The sequence below is a fragment of the Struthio camelus genome, chromosome Z (assembly GCF_040807025.1).
Source record: "Struthio camelus isolate bStrCam1 chromosome Z, bStrCam1.hap1, whole genome shotgun sequence".
NCBI lineage: Eukaryota > Metazoa > Chordata > Aves > Struthioniformes > Struthionidae > Struthio > Struthio camelus.
In genome coordinates this window covers 58336464-58359398 of record NC_090982.1, presented here as the reverse complement: position 1 = coordinate 58359398, position 22935 = coordinate 58336464, and the positions used below count along the sequence as shown (strand labels likewise).

The 22935-nt window shown below is 38.0% G+C and overlaps 1 protein-coding gene across 3 annotated transcripts in view; it reads left to right on the top strand.

The window, feature by feature from the left end:
• The window catches only part of LOC138064833 (versican core protein-like), a 116083-nt gene that overhangs the window by 74533 nt on the left and 18615 nt on the right, over window positions 1-22935 (top strand). For all 3 annotated transcript variants that reach the window (XM_068928909.1, XM_068928908.1, XM_068928910.1), the window contains 4 exons: window positions 6380-11881; window positions 14026-14139; window positions 15014-15127; window positions 22765-22923. In XM_068928909.1, the coding sequence (XP_068785010.1) occupies window positions 6380-11881; window positions 14026-14139; window positions 15014-15127; window positions 22765-22923 (5889 nt within the window). The remainder of the gene's footprint in view (window positions 1-6379; window positions 11882-14025; window positions 14140-15013; window positions 15128-22764; window positions 22924-22935) is intronic.

Sequence of the window (22935 nt, the reverse complement as noted above, 5' to 3'; positions counted from 1 at the left end):
GTCAACAGATTAAAGCCATTAGTTTACATGATTAAGGGGGTCTTAATCAGATGTGTATGTTAAGTAAACTATTCTATTGATTTTCCATCTGGATCGGCTTTTCAAAATAGCTTCAATTCATAGCACAGTGTTGGACCTGGTGAAAATGTGATCCATGTTATATGACAGGTTGGACTAGAACTTCATTCTGAATCTGTGAATATAGAAAAATCTCTTATATACTGATTTATGCATCTACCTCCATCTATCCTCTTTGTAGGCAGTTTGCTTTTCATGGAATATTTTTAAAATTTGGGCCTGCATTTCCCTTCTCAGAATAATGGTTTAGAAAGATTGAAAGGCCTGATCAATAGCTAGTATGAAGTCGGAGACATCTGACTTGAGCTATAAGATAATGGCTTACTTAAGCTGATGGTTCTTCCGTGCCTGGTTGATGAACTAAAATGTTGTGCCAACTTTGAGCTATTACAATTTTACTTGTCCCTTGCTCCTTGCCTCAGATGCGTCAGACCTGGCTTTCAAAGCATGTCACAAACAGGAGGTGACATTTAAGGCTGTTACGAAAGAAGTATGATGGTCTGTGTGATGGAGTCTTCTCCAGTAGCTAATGATCATGGTACTGTGCAGACCAACTGTAGCACAGAGGAGTCATGAACCAAAACCCACATCAGGAGTGCAGAGACTCAGTGTGACTGTGATTTTGTTTTTAGTGATTTCCCATTTTCATCTCATGTGGAACTTTTTGCCAGACTCCTGAATGATCAGTCAACCAGAATATTGTAAAGCACAAACGAGTAAAGTCCTGAAACGATAGTGGGTGTTGGTTGTTACAAAATAATGTGTGTGACATGTTTTTTCATCAATCTATGGTTATTTTAGTTTAACTACAAAGGCAAGCGGGACAGTTAGATATCAGTGGACTGAGGTCTAGGGTAGATTCTTGTTAAAGATTTTGAACGAAACTAGTCACAGATTTAAACATGAAGTACACGAGGGGAGGTTTAAAAAAATAGGGAGTTTCATTTGTAGAAGGATGGGCAAAGGGGGCTGTAGCCCAATGCTTTTCTGCAGTGGCACTACATATCAGAGATCGTGCACTGGATCACGTAACAAAGCAGAAGCCATTTCACTGCATGGCACCCATGTAGTGAAGTGCATCCAATCCTGATATGGGTGAAATTTGTGCTGACTAGGGACTCAATGCCTCTAAAATTAAATGCAAAATACATAGCTGAGGGGAAGAAATGAAGTCATTTAACATGACCGTAGTTAACAAGCACGCACAAGAAAAAAAAATCCCCATTTTTTACCTTAAAATAACTTGTTTATTGCTTTTCCTTCTGAGCCACACATTTTTTATTCTTTTTGCATGTAAGTTATGACATAACCTCTTGTCAGGGTTACAGAATGTCACGTTTACCGAAACTTGATACAGACCCATACACACGCAGTATTTTAATATTTTAATCATACTATGAATTAAATTCTCCCTGATATAATTCTATTGAAGCCAAAACCAAAATTTTCTGGTCATCGTGCACACAAAGAAAATTGAATAATGCAAACAGTTTTGTTTTTTCATGCTAACCTGTCATGTGGTAATGTGTTCTTGATAGTGTAGCATTATGCAGTTTGTGTTGGTGTCACGCTATGGAATGAAACTCACACTTTCAAGACACAAACAGTCCAAAATAGTGGCTTTTTTATTCTTTTCTTTTCTTTTTATCTACATTCTAATCAAAATACATGCCCCGATTCAAAATCCATGGAGCATTTTGTGAATCTTTCAGCGAAATTCAGCAAATATCTGACCTCCAGTTCATTTACAAAAGACTGAAGAGTATTATTTCTCACAAGCAAGTGGGCAAGTTGTTCTCTCAAACACTGGGCAGACTGTAGGAATCTGCAGGTGGAATTCTGTTATCTGCAGGATTTCAGATTAGAAATGAGACCCATTATGAATGAAACTTTGCAAAAGTGTGCTAACTCTGTAAGTCTTCTGAATTATATCATTCATTCTTTTGGAAGTTTAGAAAGCATGAGAATCTATTTGTCATTTAGTTCTCTGATCATTCTTCTTCAGCTGCTTATCTGAAGGGTCTTGGTACAGAAAATGCTTTCTACTGCCTGACCTCCAGAAAATGATCTTGAAAAAGGCTTTCAGGGTTCTTCCAAAAATATTAAAAATCTTTTCTAGAAAAGGCATTACTAGGCATACTGTAAATGGTTTGGACATATGGAAGACAGCGTGCCCTTCAGTAATACTGGCGCAGCTCTTATATCAGCCAGTGAAGAATTAGCTTGGGATTAGACCCAATAGTCATTAGATGAATTGGAATAGAAATTAATACCACCTCCATCAGTCCCTCTGTAGTTATCTGCAGCAGCAGTCAAATCCTGTGGCTATGTTTAGAGCATCCTGGAGTCAGGGGGACTTCCACTTCTTCCATGAGATAGATGCCTATTCCATGCAGGTGATATAAAACATCTATATATATTAAATTGATTAAGAAACGTTGTAGGCTGCATATACAACCCATCCACCTGTCTATTGCATCTCTGTACTCCCTGCACACCTCTTCACTTTCCTCAGCGAAAAGCTTTACTGATAAATCTGCTCTAGGACTTGTTTGCATTGACAGTCTGAACTGCTAGCCACTTTACCACTTTTCAACTATTTATTTTTCATTTCTTTTTCTAGAAATTATAGTAAGAACTCCCCTCCTTGAACAAGTGCTCTTTTTTTGGCTTGTTTGTCATGATAATGTGTGAACTATTTATACAAATATTTAAAAGCCAAATTCCTTTCCCTTAAAATCTGCACATTGTCTGCTATGAAAAAGTTCATATCTGCATGGCTTTCCCTGCACAGGGCATTTCAGTTGAAGGGGGCATGAACATAAAAAATGACAACAGATGTCAGCTCTGTCCAGCCATTTTAAAAGTACTACAGATGTTTGTGTGTCTGCCCTGAGGGTCTAACAAACCAGTTGAATAGATAAGACTTTTCCCTCCTAAATTTGTGTTTTATGATAGAATTCAGGCTTTCATCCCCATGTCTTGCTTATTCTTAGAGAACAAGCAATAGGTTATGTGAGCTGTATTATTAGATAGATTATTGGTCATCTCTAGGTTTTAGAGAATTTACCACAGTTAATAATGCTGAACACTGGCAATTTGGCTTGCTAACACTGAATAACTGAAGCTCTAGAAATTTTTATTAGAAAGAATTGAGCGGCAGTGTTTTCTAAAAAACTGGTTATTTTGCTCTTGAAACAGACAAAGCGGAAATGCTTAATATTTAATGAAAGAGACTCCTGAAAGTTTATTCTTGGAATATCATACCTTTAGTTAAGGTTCTTTTATGTGGATCTGTGTGGCATGTGAGATCTTGAAAAAGCTCACAAAGTAAAAGCAAGGTCTGATAGAGATCTTTGCATACATAAGAATTTATCTGTCTTCTGGGTGAATTTGTAACAGATGTTGTTCATTAAATTTATTGCCTACCATAAATGATTTAGCGTGAGCTAGTAATTTGAGGGACTCCCAGGTGTGCACTGCTACAAAAATAATACACTGGTCAGAACTTGTTAGTCGTGGTAGCCTCCTACAAATTACAGCCTATCCAGTTCCACCCAGGTTTTCAAAAAGTTTTATGTATAGCTGTGTGCAAAAGGGTGCTATATACTTTGTGCAGACTATCACAAAAATCATAATTAATGCTTATTCCATTTAGTCAATACACCAGGTTATTTCTACATATTCCTTCTTCAGCTGTAGGCCCAATAAAAGCCATCATTCATGTCCATGCCCATTTGAATGTGTAATTCTCCGGCACTGTATGTTTGATGAAGTTACTTTTTAGTAAATTTATTGAGAGTCAGAAAGTCTTAAAGCTCCCTACCAGGTCGAATTTGCCGTTTGCTTATTCATGTATCTAATTCCGTTGTATTTTTTGCATTCACAGTTTTAAAAAGATACAAACCTGTGTTGGTTAGAGCTTTCATTTTTGTGAAAATATGACCCCTAAATATATAGACCAGAACTGCTGTTTGCTAAAATTTGTGAATTTTGAAAGTGACTTTATTGCTCAGTTGTAGACTTGTGTCTCCTTGCCAGATGGCAAATCGTGGACAAATGGCTAAATTCTTGCTTTTCTGCTGAGCAAAATTTGAAAGGTAAAGTGAATCTGGGAAAACTCAAATGAATGACTGCAGAAGCTGTATTTTTCCTGTGGCAGCGTGCAGCCTCTGTAAATATTTCAGAGCTACTGAAGGAAGGAGCAGGGCAAAATTCTCTCTCCACAAGCACTGAATAAAACAACTCTAAACAAGTCCATGTCAGGGAGAGAGGAGGAGTTTCAGTTCTGTAGTCATCTGACAGAGCTGTCATAATTCAGGATGAGGTAAACACCTGACTTCATTGAGGCAGTACAGAACAGCTGAGGCAGAAATGAGGTATAAAGAAACCTTTTTTTCCTTGCTCTGGGAACGCTGAGCTTAGTTCTGTACCTCTGACTTGTACAAAGAATCAAAACTACTATGTCTGATTATTTTAGTGGAAATACACAGCACTGAAGATGATTAATTCTCTAAAGAGCTGGTATGGATTTTAATTTTTCCCAAGTTGTTTGATAATTAAATCAAAGCCTCAAATTCAAGGCATCCTTATTGCATGTTCTTTGTAAAACAGACCTTAAGCTGCCATTTACCCTTCAGTGGGAAGTTTGTCAAAATGAACACTCAGTAAATACTTCATAAGTTTAACTGTAAACACAAGGTGAGATATTAAAACATTAATTCTTAATAGAGTTGTAATGACCTTTCCAGACCCAAGTTGCAGTCCATTGCATGCGCAAAAGACCCCAGAAGAATCACAGGCCTCTCACAAAGTTATGAGTTGGTTTAATATGATTTAATACATTCTTTTCCAGAATGATCACCTGATTACTATATCTTTGAGGGCTCAGTAGTCCTACAGGTAAAATGATGCTCATACTTAGGAGAATTACTTCAAGCTAATGAAATATTTTACCTATCTTTTGTTCATTTTTTTACATCTTATTTTAAAGAGGAAGATGTATTTATACATTGCACTCCATCATCTAGTGTGTGTGACAGAATACGTGAAAGTATTTTGTGGGGAGCAACTGTTGCTGACAATGCTGTAAGAGAGAGGTCGTCTGTGTTGGTTCAGATCCTCTACCGGTAGATGTAGACAGAGCTCCATTAGCTACATCAGTTTATACCAGCTGAGAATAAATTTGCTTTGGACAAAAAGGTTATAAACATATACTCACAAGCAAGATACATTTATGGAATAAAGTTTCAGGAAAAAGTTTCCAGCTTCAAGTCAGTAGGGTGAGCCTTGTATCAATGAAAGCCTGAAATTTGGGTTTTCTCCTGAGTCAGTTAAATTTTTTTCTTTTTCAGGAGGGTAGCATAAATTATATAGAACAGAGGGCTTGGGGTAATCTTTATGCTGAGAAGGAGCGTTTAAAAAGTGTCTGTAGAATTTGGGATCAAAAATGTTACAGGAAGGAATTCATGAGGTCTTTGCAACTAACTTGTCTACTTAACACTTTCTCCCTCCTTTTTTTCTGTTTGGCTACCTAGAAAAAAAATTTAGAGGTTTACACTACATGGCTGTGTGTGAATAATTCAGAGTGAATGATAAATAGAAAAAAGTAACTGTGCTTTGTTCCTGTTACTGTCTGGACAACGGTTGATTTTTGTATCCAGAATATTTTTCTTATTTGCTTCGTCATTTGGAATGCCAAATTGCGACAGCTCTGGAAGTTTGTCTTTATTTACTGACCGAGGGTCCAAGAATAAAGAACTGAGCGGTTGATGGAGTTTTAATGGTGTTACTGGTTATTTGAACTAGACCATATTGAGGATAAATGGAGCTGCAGAGGCATGTTCTTCTGTACATCCTATTTTGTTTTAAACTCTTTTGTCTAAGCTCAATTTTTAATAAAGGTTAGCTAGTGCCACAGATCTATAGAGGCAGTTGCTGCAGGTTAGGATCACAGTGTTTGGTCTAAGAATGGTTTTCATCTTGCACATTTCTTATCTCTGCTGAATAGTGTAGGATAAGTTAGCTCAGGCCTGGTTTTGGGACTAAACACACATATGGCAATTGACAGATTACATAATCAATATTTTTAATGTACACAAATGCTTCAGCTGGAAAGTCAAGTACTGTGGCAGCCTTTAACATAGTGTCAATAGAAAAACATTGTTTCATTTGATATGTTTCATTTTGAATTTTTTGGGTTTTTTTTGTTCCAGTAGGTGGTTTGTACTACATATGTCTACTATAATGCACGACCATCTCTGTCACTTAGGGATTATGAAAAGCTTTTTTTTTTTTGCAGATCATCCAGTGAACGAATTTTTGGATCTGTTCAGTCGCCACATGCTTCCTCATGCAATAGATGAACCCCACATTGATGCAGAATCACCTCAGACTGAACCCTGTACTTCAGACCCTGTGCAGGATTCGTCTGAATATATTGGATCCTATATAGTGGATCCTTTCTTTCCAAACTTTTTAGAATTTGAAGAGGAGGAAGACTGTGAAAATACTACTGATGTTACAACTCCTCCAGCTTTGCAGTTCATCAATGGAAAACAACAAGTGACAAGTGCACCTAAAAGCACAAAAGCTGAGGAAGCCAGAAGTGACCAAATTGAAAGTGTTGCGCATTCCAAAAACGTAACCTTTTCACAAATCAATGAAACAAACACATTCATAATATCTGAAACTGAAGCTTCCAGTACAAGGCAACCAAGCAAAGCTGGAGAAATAATAGGGGCGTTTGAAGTTACACAACCGACAGCAGATGTTGCAATGTTAGAACCTGTATATAGCGGTGAGTCAGAAGTTGCCACAACGGATAGGTCAATAAAGATTACTTCTTCATATGAGCAGTCTCCACAAAATAAAGTGACTGTAATATGGCACAGAACGGAGGAGAACTCTACTAAAGGCACAAAGAACTTTTTGGTTACTAGTGAATCTTCTGGGGACGGCTCCACTGAATCTGATTTGTCTAGTTCTGTATTCTCAGAAATTGTGACAATACCCAGAAAGGAAGATGACGAAAAGAATTCAGGTGTAACTTCTACTCCTAATGCTTTCACATTGGAAAGTTCTGCTGTAACTGTGCCTCTGGATGCAGTTTTTGATGCTGCTACTGTAGGCATAGGTGTGAAAGACCTTATTCCAGAAGAGAGTACTTCTGCTCCAGGAGATCATTATAAATCAACTGTTAAACTTGATATACAGTCCCCAGTTGAAGGTCTTCTGGAAACAAGAAGTCATACAGAAAGGCCCGAGATGAGTGCTTCTTCATTTATAGTTACTGAAGGCTCGGGAGATGTAGAAGAAGATTTCACTATAACTTCAGCAAAGACAATGGAAAAAGCAGTAACAGAAAAACTTTCTGTGCAAGGTATTTCTTTAGGCTCTGGCACACGACTGCCAACAGAAAATTTGGTAACGGTTTTGGGAATCACCTCTTCTTTGGCTAGAGGAACAAGCAGTCTTTACTCTACTGTTGATCAAAGTTCTGGAGTAACCGTTCCCACCAAATCTATGCCTGAGTTTATTATGGAAAAAGTAGTTGCGAGCTCTATAGTAACTGAAAATAAAACTGAAGATGAAAAAGAAATGCAGACCACTGTTTATTCAACTAAGGAAAATCCAGCTTCTACTGCAGAGGGAAAATTAGAGTTGAATGAACTTGAAAGCACTACTAATGGAGTCAGAACTGTAAGTCAGGAACCCACCACTTTCAGAGAAACAGTACCAATAACAGATACTGTACATTCTGAAATTAAAAAGGTTACCATCATTCCTCTCTTGAAAGAGAAGAGGCTTTTCATAAATGAAGGATCAGCAGAAGAACCAGCAGACATATTTTCAGGGGGTCCCACAAGAAAAGTGGTAAGTACTGACTCCCCATTTATTGATCCAGGTTCTGGAGACATAGATGTTATCGTTGAGTCTGCTACTTTGACTTCAGTTCCGTCAAGGCCTGTGACTGAAACACAAACAAAAAAGCAGGAAGGAAAAGTTTACAGCACAGATGCTTCGTTGAAGAATACAACTGTAGAATCTGAAGAACATACAAGAACTGATAAATTAGCAGTATCAGTTTTAAGTACTGGGTCAGATGGCTTGATCAAGGAAGCTGGAGTAGTAAGTCAGATGTCCCAGAATATTTTTAGTACAGGAAATCCAGGAGAACAAAAACAGGAAACAGAAGCAACTTATACAGTTCCTTCTCAAGTAAAATCTAGTCCTAGTTCTAGAAAAGATGTGACATCTCATGTTACTCCAGGAGTTAAAACTAAATATTTACAAACAGGTGAGGTCACATCAGCTCCAGAATCTGTGGTTAAAAACACCCCTCCTGACATCATGGTGACACATGGTATTGGCAGTAAAAAAGCAGTGACTGAATCTACAGAAAGCAAAACTGAGAAAGATAGTTCTTCAATTGTTTCTGTAGGCAAAATTCTCCAAACTGAGCTTGGCTCTGGAGAAGAATTAGAAGGTGAAAGTAGCACCACAAAAGTAATATCTAATGGACCTACTGAAAAAGTCCTTGGAACTCATTTCTCATTTAGTGATCAGGGGTCTGGAGAAGCAGAGACTGTCACTGAATCATTTACAAAAACAACAGTTGCTCTGGCTAGGAGACCAGAAATACAAGAGAAGTACGACAAAGAAGTTGTTAGCACGCCATCTGTAGATTATATCTTCACTGCTGAACCTGATGAGCTAGTCACAACTACCGAACATGAAGTAACCATAATGGTCACTGACATAAAAATGGAAGAGAAAACTGTTGATGAAGTGACAACAAGAGCTTTTACTACAAAACTCCCTTTAGAAGAAGACACACATTCTGGGGAGGATAGGCCAAGGGAAATCTCAACAAAAGCTACAGAATCTTCTGAAGAAACAACAAAAGACCCATTCTTTAAAAGTACACAATCTAAACTTGAACAGCTAGAATTTTTAAATGTTCCCACAGTAAGGCCATATTCAGGAGAAAAGAATTTAGAAACTGAATCTTTGCAATTTAATGATGATAGAGTAACTGAGTCTGTAAAGTTTGAAAACAAATACATAAGCTCTTCAGTTACAGATACAGAAGGAGAAAACGAGTTGGGACAAAAAGTTTTCCCTACCGAAGATATTCCCAGATCACTCCTGACACCTAAAGAAGACAAGCCAACAAATAATGAGATCATCGGTGATCTATTATTTTCAGGACAAGGATCAGGAGATGACCTTACTGTTATTCCTTCTATAGTGCCATTGGCTGTCAAAGAAGTTACAAGTACTTTAAGTCCCCAAACTTTTCATCCTGCAAATGTGGGATCCAAATTTTCAACTGACAAGACACAAGACTTTGAAAGAGGAAGCACTGAATCAAATGTTGAAGTTAATGAAGAAGTTACAAGTGCTGTAAGAGAGCTGATTTCAGAAACAACAAACTCAGTGGTCACCAGTTCCCCAGCTTTTACAGAAGAGAATTCCAAGAGCTCTGAAGAGGTAAAAGAAGTCACACAATATTTCGTTGTGACTGAAGAACCTCACAGTACAGAAACTAGCTATAGGAGAGGAGAAAATGAAACATACAGGACAACAACTACTTCCAGAGATGTTTCTCAAGAGGAAACTTCACATTTGCTGATTAGAGATGGTTTAACTCCTGCTTCTGTATTAATCAGTGGAGCTCCTAGTCTTGAAACTGAAGAATCACTCATAACATCAACACCAAAAATGCCAAGCAGAGTATTACCTGAAAGCTCTGGAGAAGGATCTGGCTGGGTTGATGTTTCAGATTCATTTTCCCCTGATACATTTACCCATTTGTCAACTCCCCTTATGGCAAAAGTAGATCTGAATGCTCCATCTAGTGTTCCTGAGGAAGTTTATTCTGAAGTTATGGCAACAGAGGCATCAATAGATGGATCACAAACTGTGATCACAGGATTATCGCCCCTCATTACAGAAGAAGAAGAGATCATGACAAGTCCGACTGCTGCTGAATTAAGGACAACTACATCAGAAGAACTAACAGGTGATAATGGGATATATGAGAAGAATATTCCAGTGTTTGATGATAACAGAAATGTTGTACTGAATGTTTCTGTTTATGGTGATATTACACTAATTGAAGAACGACTTGAAATCACATCAGAAGAAACAACAATTATCGACATGGATCACTCCAAATCAATGCCTGAAGATATAATAAGCGTGCAGACCGTGGCAAATCCTGCCATACAATCAACATATAGCAGTGATGATAGCATGAAAGTTGAAATGGAGAAATATGATTCAACACCTATTTTTTCCTTAAACAAAGAGAATTCAGTGGGATCTGATGATGGTCTTTCCTTGACTACTTCTGGTCAGCCAATAAATAGTGGGTTAGTAACAGCTGAGCACAAATTGAAATTAAATGACAAGGATTTGGGTTCAGGGGATGCCATGGAGTTTACAACAGAAACTTTCCTCACTACTGAACTCTCTGAACTGGGCATTGTCCTTCCAACAGTACCATCACTGGCAAGCCCTCATGTGCCTTATGAATCTAAAGATTCTGAATTTGTGACTGAGCATGTTAATCTGGCAAGCACAATGGACGACACCTATGAGCTAAATACTTCAGCAAACAACCAAGTAATAGCAGATCAAAGTGAAGCCATCTCTAGCTCTGGTATTTCTGGAATGACCCAAGAAGAACTGGATGATAAGAAGGTTATAATTCCTTCCCTTAGACCGTATTTAACCACTGAGATGGAACAGGCTTTTACGGACAACGTGCTTGATGTAAGTACTGTCACCACACAGCATACATCGCAACATATAACTGTGTCATCTAGCAAGAATGAAGAAAATCATCCTACAGTTTATATAGGCACAAAAGAGACATCAACGAAATCTGAGGAAACAGGTTCAGTGAGATTTTATTCTGTACCTCAAACTCCTAAATCCTCAGTAACTGTTCAGTTAGTTAATGGAGTGTCTGAATATCCTGAAGTTGTCATTCCAAGTACTTTGTCATCAAAGGATTCAGATCAGTCCAATCGTTCATCAGAACAAACCTTCAGAGAGCTTAGTTCTGATATTGCAGCAACGTTTAAACCACCCACTACAGAATTTCTCGATAAAACGGAGTCTCTACTAGAATTTTCTCCTGAGGCTGAATCAGAAAGCACAACTACTGAAAGTACTCATTTCAATAGACTTGTAACAGAGAGGACAGAGGAGACAGAGACTTCTGTAACTGATTTGGTTGTTGATGAAGAAGCTACTGTTTCTGGAGATTCTCCATCAATACATGTCTTCCCTACTGCTTTTTTGAATTTTGGAGAAACAGTGAGCACAGATATTCCGAGAGTTAGCACAATAGAAGTTGAAACTTCTTCAGAGAGAGTGAAAGAGCCCAGTCAAGAAGATGACAGCAGTACTGAGAGAGAAGTTCCGTGGCTTTTTTCCACACCTGTTTTGGGTTCACCTGATAGTGTAGGAGGTAGAGGATTTAAAGCTGAACAGGAAGCAGTAACAATGCTAACTTCATCTTCACAACCTGTACATAGGAGCATGGAAACACAATCAGCTTTCTCTGTGCAAGAGGAGACCACAACAGTTTATTCTAACATTGCAACAAGTAGCACAGCCCCTGGAAACGATCCTTATCAGAATAAACAGACGACCATAAGCTCTGAGGAGCTAAACACTATTGAACTTGTAACTTCATCGTTTTCCCTTCTTGAAGTTACTAATGGATCAGATTTCCAGATTGGCACCAGTGTGGGTTCAGTTGAAGGCACAGCAGTGCAAATACCAGGTAACTTCCAAATTTGATCAGTCATGTACGTTTTGATACTTGTATATGTTTTCTTAACTGTGATAAGAGGTATGACAATTGAAACACTGTTGAAGTACATCAAAACTTACGGGCCTCAAGCTTTGAGAACAGCATGACTGTGTACAAAATTAAGGAGAATGGGGAAACTAGAACCCAAGCTCAGTGGCTCCTTGGATATTTGCAAGATGGAGCTCTGGATCAGACTTAAGGTGACTAGCCAGTTCTAAAAGGCAGGAAGGTAACGTTGACTGTGGTAGAGAATTCAGCTGTCATTACTTAATTTTCAAATTTATGATGGAGATAGATATAATTATTTTATCTGATAGGTTTTATGTGTTAGCATGATGATAGCATGCACATACACAGTTGATTTATAGGTAAGCTTTTTATAACATATTGCAGTTGACTTGGAGAATAGATCTAGTGTGCATTTTAGATAGCATCAGAATTTTCTATAAAAATGAACTACTTTTAATCTACCAGATTATTTTCCAGACAAAGAGAAAACTGAGGCTCTGCAAATTCAGCTGTCCGCAGTTTTAACTGGTTGATGCAGTATCTGACTCACATAAATTAAAGATCTTTTGGTTAGACATCATTTGCCACAATATTTTGGTTTATATAACAGTTATTAGGCATCATTTCACAAAATGCACAGATGATGCAAGTAAGATCAGTTTGAGTAGCGCGGCTTCGATTCATAATTTATCTGAACTAGCTTAATATTGTGGGGTTTTTTTATTATTCATCCTCCAATTATCCAGGTAGCTGTCATTCAGAAAATGTTTACTGGGGAAATATCCAGTCCTTAGGAGGACCACCAGACAATAAACCCACAATAAACATACTTAAGTCCTTAACTTATCCCTGCGTTTTGGACATTCAGTGAAGCAGTCTTAAAACAAATACCCTATTTTATGGAGATGATCGGGTTCTTTTGAAGCCCTGCAAAGCAAGGTTCTACCCATTTAATTACATGTGCAAATTTATGCAAACAGGATTTTCTGAACCTGCTTCTTTCTAGTGGCTGGATAGGGAACTTGAGTACTTTAAGAAGACTGCTCTGTTAAATGTTTGACTTGCAACAGTAAAGTAGATGTTACTTATTTGTTATTTCTTAAAGCATCTTGCAAAAACATAGCCACTAGTGTGACCTTTTCTCATGTCTCTGAATAAAATTAGGTTAATAGAGAACTTTCTTAACCACTTTGTAAGTTTTCAAAGAAAGCCAGGACTTATATCGCAGAAGGAATGACTTCCTGGTTTTATTCTAACTCTGAAAAGCTGATACTTGCAATGGCTATGTATTACGTTTCTGTTTGTATGAGTGGTTACTCTTATTTGTTAAATCAAATGCAATTACCTAAGTGTCTAAACTCAGTTGAAATAAACATCACTAGAAGGCGTCAAAGCTCTGCAAGGAAAAGCTATTTAAATGATAACTCCCCTAACAACTGAGGATTCCACAGCAGGTAAGCTTTTATTCTAATGTTTTAGTGCAGTTGTGAATGTATTTAGTACATTTATTTGTTTTCTTGAAGTGTACCTTAAAGATAGACAACTGGGAAATGTGTTTGTGTTAAAACGTCCTTTCAAAGAAATAAGACTTTGTGGACATTGATTGATTAAATACAATAAAATGAAATAAGAGATGCTAGCTAGTATTTTAAAGAGATATATGTTCTGTGTACCCAGTCATTCTACATAAACTAACCTTGTTCAAAAAAATGCATTCTCCATTCATTTTGCATATCTTTAACTATTTCCAGCTATAATTGTCATGTCATGCCAACTAAATCCTCAATAGAATAACATGACTGCCAAATATAGTACAAAGTACTATGAAAAAGATGCAACAATCCTGAAAATGATTTGTATGTGTTCATAGTAAATATCATGTTATTGTTAAAGGTGAAAATAGTGATGCCTGGAAATGATAAGCTTTACTGTTTTACAAAATTATTTTATTTGTAGTATTCTATGATGTTATTATAGTTTCTGTAACTACAGTAAAGCCTACATCAAAGCAGAAATGAGGAAATATGTTGTCTCTTCCAAAATCCAACAGCACATCAGTTCTTTAAGACTAGAGAGTAAATTTTCTTTTTCTACTTGTTTAACAGGCCAGGATCCATGCAAAAGCAATCCGTGCCTTAATGGTGGTACCTGCTATCCACGTGGTTCATTTTACATCTGTACATGTTTGCCGGGTTTCAATGGCGAGCAGTGTGAATTAGGTAAGGTGATGCCATCTACATCTGTTGTGTACAGATTAATTAGAATAAAAAGTTTTCATATGTGCAATTTGGAAAAGGAATGATGTATTTTAAAGTTGATGAATACATAAGCATTCGAAAAAATCTACAGTCAGGCCTTAAGAAGAGAAGAGTAAAAGGAAGGAGGTTACACCCACAATTACACCCCTCCCCCCTCCAAACATGCATGCAAGGGAATTATTAACTAAACAGAATATCCTAGAATTCATAACATTATAAATACATTCATAAATACATCAAATAAAACCAAATAAACATTATTTGGAATAGTTCCTTAAAAGCTTTATGTAATGTTTTGACAGGATGGTAAAATAAACTAGTCCCAAACATAACTGGAAAGCTGAGCACTGAATACCAGCTGATAGTTTTTCAGGGAAACTGTAAATGTGATCCGAGTCAGATACAAAGATTTTTTTTTTTTGCGCCATAGTCACACACCGTGGAGTCAAATGCCAAGTCCAATTCCCCACAGGTGAGGGAAAATACTACATTCTGCACAGTATGCCTTCTTTCTCAGCTACATAATGAGATGAAGATCTAGATTTTAGAAATTAACTCGGGAGTCACAGTGCAAGATATAAGAGTGTGTGTGTATATATATATGTATATGTATATATATATATATATAAAATTGTGGATCAGTAATATCACTTTTCTGAGGGAACTGCTGTTTGATTCGTGGGTAAGGAGAGTGGAAGGATGTGTAGAGTGAAATCAAAATCATGCACATAAAACCAGTCTGTTGGATCTTTTGCAACACTTCATTTTTTCAGACTGTATTTTGCCTAGTAGTAATCCTAACTAAAGGTGAAGAGCATTTCCCTTTATTTTGTAGATATTGATGAATGCCAGTCTAACCCATGTAGGAATGGAGCCACGTGTATAGATGGCCTCAATACATTTACTTGTGTCTGTCTGCCAAGCTATATAGGAGCTCTCTGTGAACAAGGTAAGGCATATTTTTTAATCTATGGTGATTCAGGTATGTTATTATCAAAGAGGCAAAACTCTATTAACTTTTCCAGGAGCTCTAATGTGAGTAAAAGCACTATAAGCCATGCTTATATATGTTTGTTTTTTTTCTCAAGTTTCTCAATCCTTTCTTCTTTTTCCCCTCTTGTTTTCTTTCATTGTTATTACTGAATAGAAAAGGTGATTTTTTTTAATCTGCCTCTGTGCTCTTCACAAATACTATTGCCAGATAACTGTCTCTTGAATCCAGATTTTGGTATCTGCTGGCATGGTATTAACAGTTCCAGAGGATATCAGGGGATATAGTCTATTGGTACCTTCCCATGAGGCCTCTTTTCTGCAGTATCTGAATTCTGCAGATTTGTAAAAAGTTAGACTGTACCATGATGGAAGATGCACAACTACTCTTCATAACGAAGAAGAGAATGTTTTGGGGTTTTTCCAGTCAGTGGAGGAACATGCAAAATTCTTTTTCGGAGGTAAAGCATACCAGCAGCTAGCCAAGAGTATTCCAGCTTTTTACACCTATCTGTTTCCATTTTGACACCTTTCTGGAAAAACTACACAAAGCCTTGTATAGAAGAGGGAGGATGGAAGAAACTGTCAAAATCTGTGGGAGCTCACCAGTGATGAAGAGAGATTATAATTTTTAGTGCTAATAAAACCAAAGTATGTCAGACTGCCATGATTTGTGGCTCAGGACTGTTTGTTTAAGTTTATACCTGTGCCATCTTTTGCAGATGGATAAGAGCAAATTCTATCCCCATGCTAAATTGAGTGGAAGCCACATTACTGCTGTACCAAATATGAACTAAATTTATTTTTCTCAGTGTGGCTTATTTGGGCAGGCTTGGTGTCAGCCTTACTACAGCCGTACAGTTTTCAGGTTGCTCCAAGGAAAGGACAACAAGCTCATATTTGCTCCCAAACTACTGGGAAGACACATAATCAAGCTCTGTCATTACTGTAGTAATGTTTATAATAAGAGGGAGCAGAGTTATTTTCTGACAGAGCTTCTGTCTCACGAAGTTGTAAACAGCGTGAAAGACCCTTGGCTTAGAACAGGCATCACTCGAAAGTAGGAACATTCTACTGAATATACCTAATCACATATCCACTCACCAGGGGCCATAACCTTGACATCTGCACCCTGGACTTCCAGAGTGACTCACTGTGTGATTATTTTAGGAAAAATAGATGCAGGAGCACAATTAGAAGGAAGCTGTAAGAAACTTGCTAAACTGGAAGATTAAGAATAGATTAAGCATCTGAGTCTCCACAATTGTTAGAACATTGGCTGCCTGAAATCCGCCTATATTTAGGAGAAATGTTTACAGTGCAAGATGCTTACTCACTGTGTGAGTGTCTGAGAGGAAAAAGAGTGGCAAAGTCTGGCCTGTCAGTAAAATTAATAAAGGTATTTCCATAAGAAAAATAAATGGTGTTTTAAAGTGTAGTTTCTAAAGCTTATAAAAATATCTTTCTCTTTTTCTTCAGCTGAATGTTTTTGTAGGTCAATGAACTAGAAATTCTGATATTGTTTCATTAACACTGACTATTTTAAGGCTTGTCTCTCATCTCCAACTGAATGAGTGAAAGGCAGTTTGCAGACTCTTCCAGGTCAACCTGTAGAGGTTTGTTTGTTAGAGCTGAAACCTCTGGAAGCTGACTAGCTCCAGCATTTGTCACTTGTCACTGTTTAACTCTTTTAGTTATATGGCTTACCTTACAATTTGAAAGGCCTTTCTGAATCTGTTCTCCAGAACTACAAGTTGACAGTGTTTTCACAACAGAAGGAAAAAGTGTTCTTGCTCCCTTCCTCCTCCTCTTCATTTCAACAAATCCATAGTAGCAAATGGCTCTGAGCACCGTGGTAGCTTTAAACTGCTTTTTATGACCAACCTGAGAGTGTATTTGAGGTGGTTAATGGGAACATTTCCTAGTTTGTCAATCAGAAACAGAGCCCTGCTCACTCAGCTTTGGAATTTAAATTTCCTCCACTTAAAGTCCTGCAGTGGTTTGGGACCTGGGAAAAGTGTTCAGTGCCAAATTTCCATTCCACCAGACAAAATAAAACTGTGTTGGCGATTCAGACACAGTTGTCTGGCAAGCAGGCTTTATTTCAAGGCATCAGTCCTGACCTCACTCGATTTAAAGACCAGCCAGAACGACAGAATGTGTACCTCAGTGCCACAGGAAAGGTGGAGTTGAGCACACTAAGATTATATTTCATTACTCGTTCTTTTTTTCTCCAATATATATTATTCATTTTAGAGATCTTAAAAAAAAAAAAAAAAGTAAAGCTGGAGGGCTTAGTAGACGTGGTACTGGATATTCAAAATGTCATGGAAGTGAATGGAAGCAGTGAGTACATGTTGCCTCTGAAAATGGAACTTAAAAAAAGAGACAACTCTGCTACATTCTGGTCGCAAGACACTGTTGTAGAAAAATATAGAGTTCAGAATTTAGCTAAAATGCCCCCTGCAAGACTTTTGCAGAGTAAAGGCTCTCTCAGCTGACATTTGAGCTAGGATACCTGCACAGTATCAAGTGTTAGGAGAGGATATGACTAGGGGAATGTGGCTGCACTTGGGTGATTTAAAGCCCTTCAAGGAGCATTGGCAAGTGGTAGAAGTCAATGCAGCCTTCAGGATGATGATCAGCCTAGCATAAAAGAGATCAGTTCTGCGAATCAGTGACCTGTGGTTGGCTCCTTGACAGCCATTTTTCTTGCAAGGTGGAAACAATTCAGCAGAAAATCTGAGCCCAGGAACTTCTCCCTGAAGAAAGCCAAGGTTATCTGATATTAAAATTAGAGAAATCAAAGATTTTCCTTTTCAAACCCAATTGGTAGCTCAGCAAACCAGCTTCATTTCTAACTCAGGCTGCCTTAAAGGTAAGTGGAGTACGTCTGTTAGAAAATGCCTCCTTTTGCCCATTGTGTGTGTCCTTTAGAAATACAGCTGCATAGTCTACGTGCCATTTGGTGACACTTGCATGTCACTTTTTAAATGCAGAAATATCCAGGAAAGATTTTCACAGAGTGACTGCAGGCTGAAGAATTACATGATTTTAGTCTTCTCCTGGGGTACTCATCAGTCATTCCATTGGCATCACCCTGTGAAAAGCTGCTCTGAGACCTTTCAGATGGTCCAAATAAAGGAAATCAGAGCTCAGAGCCTTCCAATTTCAATGCCTAAAGTGGTGCTTTGCAGGCTCCATGTTTGAGGAAAGAGGGGAGGAAGCTCGTTTGATATCCTGTCTTACACTGAGGACCAACTGCTTCTCTGCAAGTCAGTGGGACTAATCATAGAGACTAGTCCCTAAGGACCATATGAGAGCCTGTGACTATTGTTCCAGTATTTGGCTCTCTATATTTGTGATGAGGAGTACCTTACTTCATGAATATTTACATAGGTAACAACAAAACTGTAAAGAAAACTGCAAGTTGGACTACAGTTTCAAGAATAAGCTAGCAAAGCGCTTGTTATGAGAACTGGGTGGATGAGCACCTGTTTATATCTTCCTTTTCCTCCCTTGGTTGGCTAGAGTTTCCTTTTGTTTTTCTTTCTCTCCCCTTGCTGTTCTAGCTGGTGTCTGCCTGCTTTCAAGGAATGGAAGTTTGTGTTTTAAGCTTAAGGTTTGTCTTTCTGTGCTGCAGGATTTCTGCAGACACTCCTTGCCTAGCCTGTTTACCAAATGCAGCTGCATGCATGGAACTATGTGCCAAAATGGCGCATATGTGTTTGTTAGTGGACATGCCTCTTTGGGATAATACAACTAGCCGTTTTGTCTTCCAGATTCCCGAAGCAAAACATTTTTTTTTAATTATCATCAGGAACAATGTTTTTTATAACTGACTTCCTTTGTTCAAATGTTTATAATTACTCCTGTCTCGTCGGATTCACTTTGTTCTCAGAGCTTGGTAGCTTGGGATGGAAGCATATGAGAAGGGCTCAGTGCAAAGATACCTTCTGAAAACAGATGGTCTCAAACTGATGTCTTTCAGCTGAGAAGGGATTTTTTGGAATATTTATCAGAAAAATGTTTTCTCCTCAAGATGTGTGGGCTAATGCGTCTCTGACATTTGTTCATTACCTGAAGCCAGACAGTCACAGATAAAACTTATGGCTGAGTAAGACTCCCATTATGTTCTAGTATCTGTGTTTCACTCTTTATTTTCTTTAAACCTCTTACAGCGTTTGTTTAAGGATAAGGGACCTATCGTCAATAGCTTATTGCAGCTGTTGAAAAAGCAGAACCTACCTCTGCATTATACTTACAGGGTACTTTTTTTTTTTTATATAGTGTTTAGAGATGTTATTATACATCTACAACTGCACTTTTAGAGAACAGAAGCTATATGCGTAACTCTTTGCACACATCACTGAAAATTAGCCTGTAAATTGTAAAAAATCTTAAGGTTAGTGAGACAATTTTTAAAACGTCATAAACATGACAAGCAGAGTTTCAGTCTTTCCATCATGTTCTGGAGTAAGTTTACATGAAGCTATGATTACCTCCCACGATAAGTATACAATGAACATGGAATATTGTGTTCAGTAAGTACTCACACCTGCTCTGCTCACAGAAAATTTACACCCACCTGCAATTAGACTTTACTTCTTCAATAAAGGCTGTACTCATATATAGCCCTTACTCATATACTCATATAGAGCCCTTACCTTTGTGTTACTCTCAGCTTTGTTAATGCAGTAGGATGTGTAAATGCTCAGGGCGAATCAAGGCTTGTTCCTGTTCTGTGTAACATACAGATGAATCAGTCGATACGCTTTTATTTGCCTAGCTTGTATTTTTCATCTTCTGGCCTCCTGATTCTCCCTGGCAGTGATCCAGGACTCTCCCTTTCACCATTCCTTTTGCTCTTTTCTCTTCAACCCCCACCACCAAATCCTCTCTTCGCTTTCCAAAAGTCCTATGTCTTTTATAGCCTTCAGCCCTGTCTTTTCCTCCTCTTGTAGTTTTGGGCTATAAACAGGTGCAGAAGAAGGTATTCAACTATCCCTCTTTTTTTCTCATGCCTTTTTGGGTTGGGAGGGGTTTTGCATGCACCGCAGGTGTATGTATATCAACTATAAGTACGTATGCCAGTTTGGTATCTTCTGTCTTGAGCTGAGAACAGAAACTGATATTCATGTTTCAAGGTTAGGCCATTATATCTCATTTTTTGAACTCAGTCTTTTAGCTCTTGTGTTTTCACACACACTGCCTCCCTCATATACCACTCCGCAGATCTTCCCTCAATTCTTGCACTTCTTCCCCAGTGGCAGAGGCTTAATCAGAGTAGCCCGAAACTGCTTTCTGGCCATGACTTTTCTCGGCATGGAGCTCTGCTTGTTATCTGACTTGTTTCCTGTGGGATGAGGTGGTCCCTAAACAAGATGAATAATAAAATCTTAAGTGCCTGCACAAAGGACACAGCACTGTTAGTCAGCATTGTGTGGTTAAATAAATGTTCTTGAAAGCCAAAGGCAGACTAAACTTTAAAATAGCCTAGATCCCAGAGATTAAAGCTGTATCTGCAGCACGCACCTAATGCAGGATACAGTGAGGAAAAAACATCAAAAACTGACAACTTGGTAGTGTAGATTACATTCCTTTTTCATATTTGGGATTACTGGAAGCACAAGCAGTTTTCTACAGCTTAACTTGTGGAAAATAGAAGAGGGAGTGTTTGCCTCTATATTTGCTACATTTATGTCTATATTGATGCCTTTTTCAAAAAGATTTTGATACCAGACTCTTAGGACAATAGCTACTGTATTATTAATGTTGCCAGGAATTGTCAGAGAAATGATATTGGGGTGATATATTTAAATGGATTTAAAAGTGCAAACGTTATCTAAAGCCTAGTTTTTTATTAAGAGATTTAAAATGGGCAACAAAACTTCCAGAAAATAGAAGCTTTCATGCTTCAGGACGTGAATGATATCTTCCTGCTATGAATTAAGAATCAGTCTTGCCTTATGGATGAATTATTCCCTAATTGTCTCCTTGTGATAGAGCAGTAACTGGCCACCACTGAATATACATTAGCAGCTTAATTGTACCAATGGTCTGAGCCATTATGGCAGTTTGTATAACACATTGCCTCTAGCTAAAGCCTGAGAAATATCATAGTTAAAGAATGTGCAGTCATATGTAGTTGGCACATTCTATAATGTTTGGCTTTTTCTGCCCTGTTTTCTGCCCTGTTGCAAAAACAGCCTCTTTGGCCAAAGCACGTTATTGACTTTAAAAAGTCCCATTTCATACCCAGAATGTATAAACACGTCTTCAAAGGCGAGATGGTTGCTTTCGGACAGTTTTGCTTTGGGATTGGTATAGAACTTGGTGGAGAGCAGCAGGCTGTTGCCTGGTGAAAAGAAAAGTGCAGTTTTGTGTTTCTGTTCTTTAGCATCCCGTGACGGAGGCTCTTCTGGGTGAGCCAGCAGCATGTTGAGATAGCTGGGACAGGATGTAGTCAGAACATGCTGTAATCTTGAGCTGAAGTGTCCTTTATGGTGCCATTTCAACTGTCATAACTCGAAACAGTCTGAGTTTTCTCTATCATTTCTGCTATTCCTCCCTAAAACTGTCTCTTCTTGGTGGCAAGCTCTTCTCATCATGAAGCACAGCTTCAAATACAGTCAGGCATCACATTTGTTATGCACATCTCATTACATTACTGATTTTGCCTGTGATTCACTCCTGCAGTGTTGGTGTAGAATCAAACTTGGGGTGGGAACTATGTTGTTTCTTGCCTTCTATTTTGTTTGTAGTTGCCTAATGTTGACAAAATAATTAACGTCAAATCCACAGATTGTTACAGCTCCAAGGCTCATGTTTATTTCCCTTGAGATGAAAGGAAATGCTAGCTGATGTGAACGTGAAATGCTGTCTATTACATATTCTTATCGGTACCATTCCTCAACAAAATACAAACAATGCACATTTCATTTCTTTATAGTTCAGTTTTACAGTCTTCTTTAGAAACTGATACCTAAAATTTTATACTTTATTGAGGAAGGGGGGTTTTGGAGGATGACTTGAAGGGGTAAATTTATTCTTCAGAAGGATAATACCCCAGCTTCGCGTCTGTGGATCGAACAACGACAAGCATTTTCCTTCATGATTATTTTCAATTATTGATTACTTTCAAACCAAAGTAATTCATTACAGTGATTCAAAGAACTATTTATTGTACAGATAATAACTCTTATCCCCATATAAAAACTCAAAAAACTCAGATGAAATACAGACTAAATGCAATCTATCATCAAAGCTATTTATCCAGAGTTACGGACTAAAAATGTCCTCCTGGGATTGTCCAAGTGCAGCACAATCTGATCAGTAGAAGCTCACAAAGTTGCCAATGAAAATTGTACTCCTTATGTGAGTAATATTCATATAGCTAATACTGAAACCTGGTAAACAGGGCTACCTGAAATTTTATTAAGTCCTCATGGATGAGCGATTATTGTTTGCATTTGTGCTGCTTAATGGGTGGATACTTTCTTGAACCTTTGCATTGCAGAAAATCTATCCGTTTCTGTGAAACGCGTCTGTGTTTCATGCCCATTGTCAGAAATGTGATTTGTTTATTTTTCACAGACACGGAGACCTGTGATTATGGCTGGCACAAATTCCAGGGACAGTGCTATAAATACTTTGCCCATCGTCGTACATGGGATACAGCTGAACGAGAATGCCGTCTCCAGGGAGCACACCTGACAAGCATCTTGTCCCATGAAGAGCAGATCTTTGTGAACCGTATGTATTCTT